Source organism: Cynara cardunculus, unplaced genomic scaffold (genome assembly GCF_001531365.2).
Source record: "Cynara cardunculus var. scolymus isolate 2C unplaced genomic scaffold, CcrdV1 Un_Scaffold_2865, whole genome shotgun sequence".
NCBI classification, from domain to species: domain Eukaryota; kingdom Viridiplantae; phylum Streptophyta; class Magnoliopsida; order Asterales; family Asteraceae; genus Cynara; species Cynara cardunculus.
In genome coordinates this window covers 24,611-30,421 of record NW_020201248.1, presented here as the reverse complement: position 1 = coordinate 30,421, position 5,811 = coordinate 24,611, and the positions used below count along the sequence as shown (strand labels likewise).

Sequence of the window (5,811 nt, the reverse complement as noted above, 5' to 3'; positions counted from 1 at the left end):
CATCCACAATGGTCAAGAAAAATTTATATCCCTCTCTACTTTGAGTGTGATAAGGTCCCCATACGTCTAGATGAACGAGTTCACCAAGACTTTCAGACCTATGAATACTAGTGGTAAATTTCTCACGTGTCTGTTTTGCCTTATGGCATATTTCACAAGGACCACTTCTTTCATTTCCTATTTTCAAWTTTTCTTTTAAAACACAAAGAACTTGATCAGCAGGATGACCAAGTTTACTATGCCATAACAGAGACGAAACAAAACAGGTCATACCACATTTGTTAAAGGAGAGAGGAACACTATCGCTAAGAGTTTGGTCAAAGAAATATAGCCCTCCATTCTGATTACCAATCCCCACAGTGTTCTGTTGCAGATAATCCTGAACATAACACTTTGTTTCATCAAATTTAATACACACCTTATTATCTTTGGTTAGCTTATGAACAAATAAAAGATTAACATTGAACTCAGGGACAACTAAAACATCGAATAGGGTCACATTATTGGATAACCTCAGGTTTCCTATTTTGTCAATTTTAGCTTTAGTTCCATTCGGATGACTAACTCTAAGGTCCAGGTCAGTGACATCAACGATATTTTCTAAAAGAGAGGARCTAGAGGTCATATGCTGATTAGCTCCAGAGTCTATTATCCATCCATAGCAAGGGTTAGGAGACATACCTGCCATATTGRCAGATGCTCCTTCAGTGGTGTTTTTGGGATTGATAAGGCTCAGAATTTTAGCTACCTGTTCTTCAGAGAAAACGAAGGAGGAATTCTRAGTGGTAGAATCAGAAACAGAGGCACTACCAGCTGAAGATTTAAAATTTTGACTTTGAGGTTTAAAATTTTGAGATTGAGGTTGAGGACGAGRCCGATTTTGAAAGTCTTTGGGAAAACCTATTAATTTGAAACACCGTTCAATGGTATGACCAGTGTTGCCACAATGTTTACAATTAAGACTGGGATTTCTCACAGGTTTTCTTTTATTTTCAAAAGATTTACTTAAGAAAGCAGAATTTTGCGTTTTAACGCGATTTTGAGTAGAATTGACCCCCCTATGAGATTCCTCCCTAGATACCAAAGAGAAAGCGGTTTTAATGGATGGGAGGGGATCTCTGGTTAAGATATTACTCCTAATAGGCTGATAAACATCATCAAGACCCATGAGGAATTGCATTAGTTTAATAAGCTGACTGTGCTGTAAAAAATCATGAGATGCATTGCAAGAACAAGAGGGGAGTTTTATCAAAGCATCAAATTGTTTCCAATAAGAATTGAGTTTATGATAGTATTCTGAAACAGACATATTATTCTGACTTAATGAATTTATCTTTTGATACAGATTAAAAGTCACAGATCCGTCAACCTTATCGTAAGTTTCCCTTAATTCCTCCCAAACTTGAGAGGACAGTTTTGAAAAAAATTGTCCGAGAAATAAATCTTCTGTCATAGAACTTAGTATCCATGATAGAACCACAGAATTACACCGATCCCATTGTTTCTCAAGGATAGGATCATTATCAGGACGAATACAACTACCATCAATAAAACCAACTTTATTCTTAGTTTCGAGAGCTAAGATCATAGCACAGGACCACACACGATAATTTTCAGTCCCACATAGTTTGAAAGATAAAATGGAAGCTCCACTGGTATCGCTAGGATGCAGGTAGAGTGGGTCTCCAAAGTCTAATTTAGCGACCKTGGATTCCACTGGACCTGAAGGTCTAGCAACAACGAGAGGAGTGTCCATAAGAGAACCACCACACACAAAAACAAGGAACTGAACTGCTTAAAGGCAGGATTCCTAAAACACTTATAGTGCTAGGTCAAGCCAACAGAACAGACCAAGAGCGAGAAAAACAACAAAGGCACACACAACAGATAAAGAAGCAGACAAAACTTACCACAGAGATCTTTAACAAAAAGTTAAAGAATAACAACAGATAAAACCAACCAGCAAATGGATATAATATTGAATAGAACAGGAAATGAAAAAAAACTACTTATCAGAGAGGTGCTCCCAGAAGGTACCTGAACAGATGAACAAAGTTAGAGTAGCAAAATCAACCAGAAAGGTAAACTTGACACGATCCAGATCTTGATGGTAAAAAAAATATCGCTATGTATGTCATGAAAAACAAAGAAAGAGAGAAGATCACGAATAAGGAGTCTAACTAGATCATTCAGATCTAAAGAAAAAAAAAACTCACTATACTCGATCATATCCGATATAGAGACATACGGTGCATATTTTTATAACAACTACAAGAGCTGGAATAGAACACATATTGTGATAACAAAACAGATCCAAAGAAACATGCATTAAAAAAGGAGATTTGGAATATGGACACAGATCAACCAGTACAGAAAATAGAACTTTCATGAAATATAATGCATTGCAACAAGATCTGGATAAGGACACAGATCAGAAAAAAAATACAGATCTGGAATAAAGGGACACAGATCAAAATAAAAAAAAACATTTAAATGCATAGATCTGGAAAGTAAGGACACAGATCATTAATCTATATGTAAGAATGCATAAATCTGAAAAATGTATGCATAGATCTGGATATGAAGGGACACAGATCAATAAACCATATGTAAAAAAAAACAGAGATCAAATAATCCATGAGGTTGCTATTGTGAACGATTCTGATAAGAATGGTAAACTAGTACCAAGATCAAGAATCGATTCTGTCATCTTATCGAAACAGAGACGGCAGAAAAAAAGAAGAACAAACTCATAAGCGAGATCGCCGCTCTGATACCATATTAGAATTTACAGATTCATTTAACTTGAAAGATAACAACCTATTTGCAGTAAACACAAACATAGATTTAAAACAGATTGTACAAACTATTTATGATACAAACTCTAATGAAAATAACAAGAAACACTAACTCAGTATTGTGCGATGAAGAAGATCTAAGACAGATCTGGTTAATCTTGATGAAGAAGAAATCGAGAGAGAGAGAGAGTTCTTGAGAGTAAATTGTTTAGAGAATGTGGAAAAATGAATACTGTTTGCTAGGTGAACAGACTCCATCTTATTTATATATGAAGTTAGAAAAGGCAAGAATAGTCCTTGTAGTATCCAATTGTTGCTCCGCTACTCTTTAAAATTCCCAAAGCTTGAGGCGCAGTCCTCTAACATATCTACCAGCAGACACTTTACTCTTTGTGTATTTTCAGCCCATATTTGTAAATACCTAACAAATAAAAGACATTAGTTAGTCAAGATTGAAATTGTATATTAACTTTCAACACTTGTACACTTAAATTAATTTTTAAAATGTCTCTATAGATCCCAGATTCAAGTCTATAACAGTAAAGATCAAGATCAAGAACATAGATTTGCAGAAATGTTTATGTCGACATGTATATTGAAATGAAGTCAAAGTACAATGTTCTTGAGTACTCTCTCTCTCTCAATGATCGATCTCACGTAATTCTCTCAATGAATCTGCTAACCGCTCTCTTTACCAACAAAACTAACAAAACACACTATTTATACCAAGGAATACAAAGAACAAACAACCTTACAAAGTACATCAAAACAGTTTAAGCACAATAACTCGAATACAACATTTTTTTAACTCAACATTCTCTTTATTACCTTTTCAAATATTGACTATTACATCTTCAAACAATTTAAATAAATCCAAACACTATTTCACACATACAGTTTTATTACCATCGACCTATTAGGTGTCCCATGATCACTTTCAAACTGTAAATTTGAAAAGCTCACATAAAACTTGAGTCGATGGTTGTTTTTAAAACAAACCCGGATGAAATTATCATTCAAAATGTTAATCCCGAACCATGAAACTTGTCTTCAGTGATCATGTCTAGTTGTTCCACCATCTCGGCTGTTAAATGATTCTTCCAGTCCCCGATCTCACCTCGGCGGAAATACGCCTGATTCGATAAGCCAGTCGTCAGAGTTCCGTTTTTGTTCACCTCTAGATTGCTCAAAGTTTCAAAGCTACACAAACGTAAGATGGCATCCACAATACCCTCTTCCTCTTCTTTCGGCGTAATCGGGCAGCCATAAAACTCGGCTAGTTTTCTCAACTCAGTACCTGGATGCTCTTTCATCTCCTCATACTTCAAAAACAACACTTGTTTAGGCCTTTGCAGACTCTCATTCCAATACCCTAGCACTTGGTCCCAGTAAGGACCATATAGGGACACTCCTTTGCAAAACAAATCAAACATTTCTTCGATCGAATTGACCCCCATATGTTCCAGCCTCAACTTGTTCGTAAAATGAAATGCAGAAACAAACAAGTCTTTCGGGTTCCTGCACATATAAACAATCTTACATTTGGAAACATGGACGGATTCAGGTAGCGAAACGTGCGAGACATGAGTGGCAAAGAGTCTAGGAGGAGGCATCGAAGAGAAGTCAGGATTCGGGTTATCGGCATAGATGTCTTCCACAAATGGCACAAGTTCATGGGAATTGGTTTTTAGCAAAGGGTGGTCTCCAGAAGTGATAGGATAACTGGTTCGGTTTAGTATAGCGAAAGAGATGGCCTTTAACCACGTCGTGCCTGATTTCGGAGCTGTAACGACGAAGATATCGGTATCTTGTGCAGGAAAATGTTTTTGAAACGAAAGGACTCCTTGTAGGTGTGAAATGCTATGCCAAAAACCTTGGTAATTATACATAACAGGTAAAACCCACCCTCTATTTTTGGACAAGGTGGACATCAGGTCTTTGCATTCTTTGGACACCAAAGGATCTTGCAAGTATTTGGGAAGAGAATGCTGGGAAATCGCCATGATGGATTAAGAGGGTTTGAACCTTGAAGATGCATGGAACATATCATATTGGTTTATACACAACTAGAAGGGTATTCGTGCAATAGATAAATCTATATTTTAATGTTTAGTTTTTATTATTTGTCTCTATCGATATAATACGATTTTATGTGGTTTTGAGAAAACGGTAATGTTTTTATTTTTGAATGAAATATAAATTTAAAGATAACATACAAAATTTTAAAAAAATAAAATCGATATTAGTATTAAATTAACTACTTAATAGTTCTCGTTTTTTTGGTGTAACTTCTTTAATTTAATTTTTTTATTATAATATAATTTAGGTCTAAAAACAAAATAATTTATTTTTGATTTAATAATATAATTTTTATTAAAGATGATAACTGAACATTCGGTTAAAAAACTTAATGACTATCTTAATTATATTTTAGATTTTCTATATTTAAAATGAGATGTTTATATAATGTATTTTGATTATGTTTATCTGCAGTTAGTTACACGAATTTAAAGATGAAGCTTTAATAAGTTGTACTTACGCAAAATCACTTGTAATATTGAATTTTAAGTAATATGCATCAATAAGTAGTAATTCATGCTAAAAAATGGTTTTTAAAATTTTTTGCCAAATAATTTATAATATAATGTAGATAAGCCATGGCCTTGGATGTTGGATCCTTTGAAAACATGATGATTAGCTTAATGTTTAATTTCATATTACTTATTTTCCTTCATTTTTAAATCATTAAAATAATAGATAATTAATTTCTAAATCATTAAAATAAAGGATAATTAATTTTTAAATCATTAAAATAAAATAAATAAATACCTAATTAATTTTAACAAGACAAAACTACAAAAACATGTAAATCTCTCGATTGTATTTTTTATAATTGTTGTCAAAGGTGCAAATCTAGCGAAAGATTTGGTGGAAAATAAAGTTTGCAATTTTTTCACAAAAATATTATTCTTTCTTTAAAAAAAATAAAAAATGCTAAAAGAGAGGGACAATC

The 5,811-nt window shown here is 33.8% G+C and overlaps 1 protein-coding gene across 1 annotated transcript; it reads right to left on the bottom strand.

Moving 5' to 3' along the window:
• Window positions 1–3,618: 3,618 nt before the first annotated feature.
• LOC112503322 (cytosolic sulfotransferase 12-like) lies at window positions 3,619–4,801 on the bottom strand. Its single transcript, XM_025107383.1, has one exon. The coding sequence runs from the start codon at window positions 4,799–4,801 to the stop codon at window positions 3,815–3,817; it is 987 nt and encodes a 328-aa protein (XP_024963151.1). The 3' UTR covers window positions 3,619–3,814.
• Between the last annotated feature and the right edge of the window lie 1,010 nt (window positions 4,802–5,811).

Excerpts from the sequence above, each read along its gene's own strand:
- LOC112503322 (XM_025107383.1), bottom strand. The coding sequence starts at position 4,801 with ATGGCGATTTCCCAGCATTCTCTTCCCAAATACTTGCAAGATCCTTTG.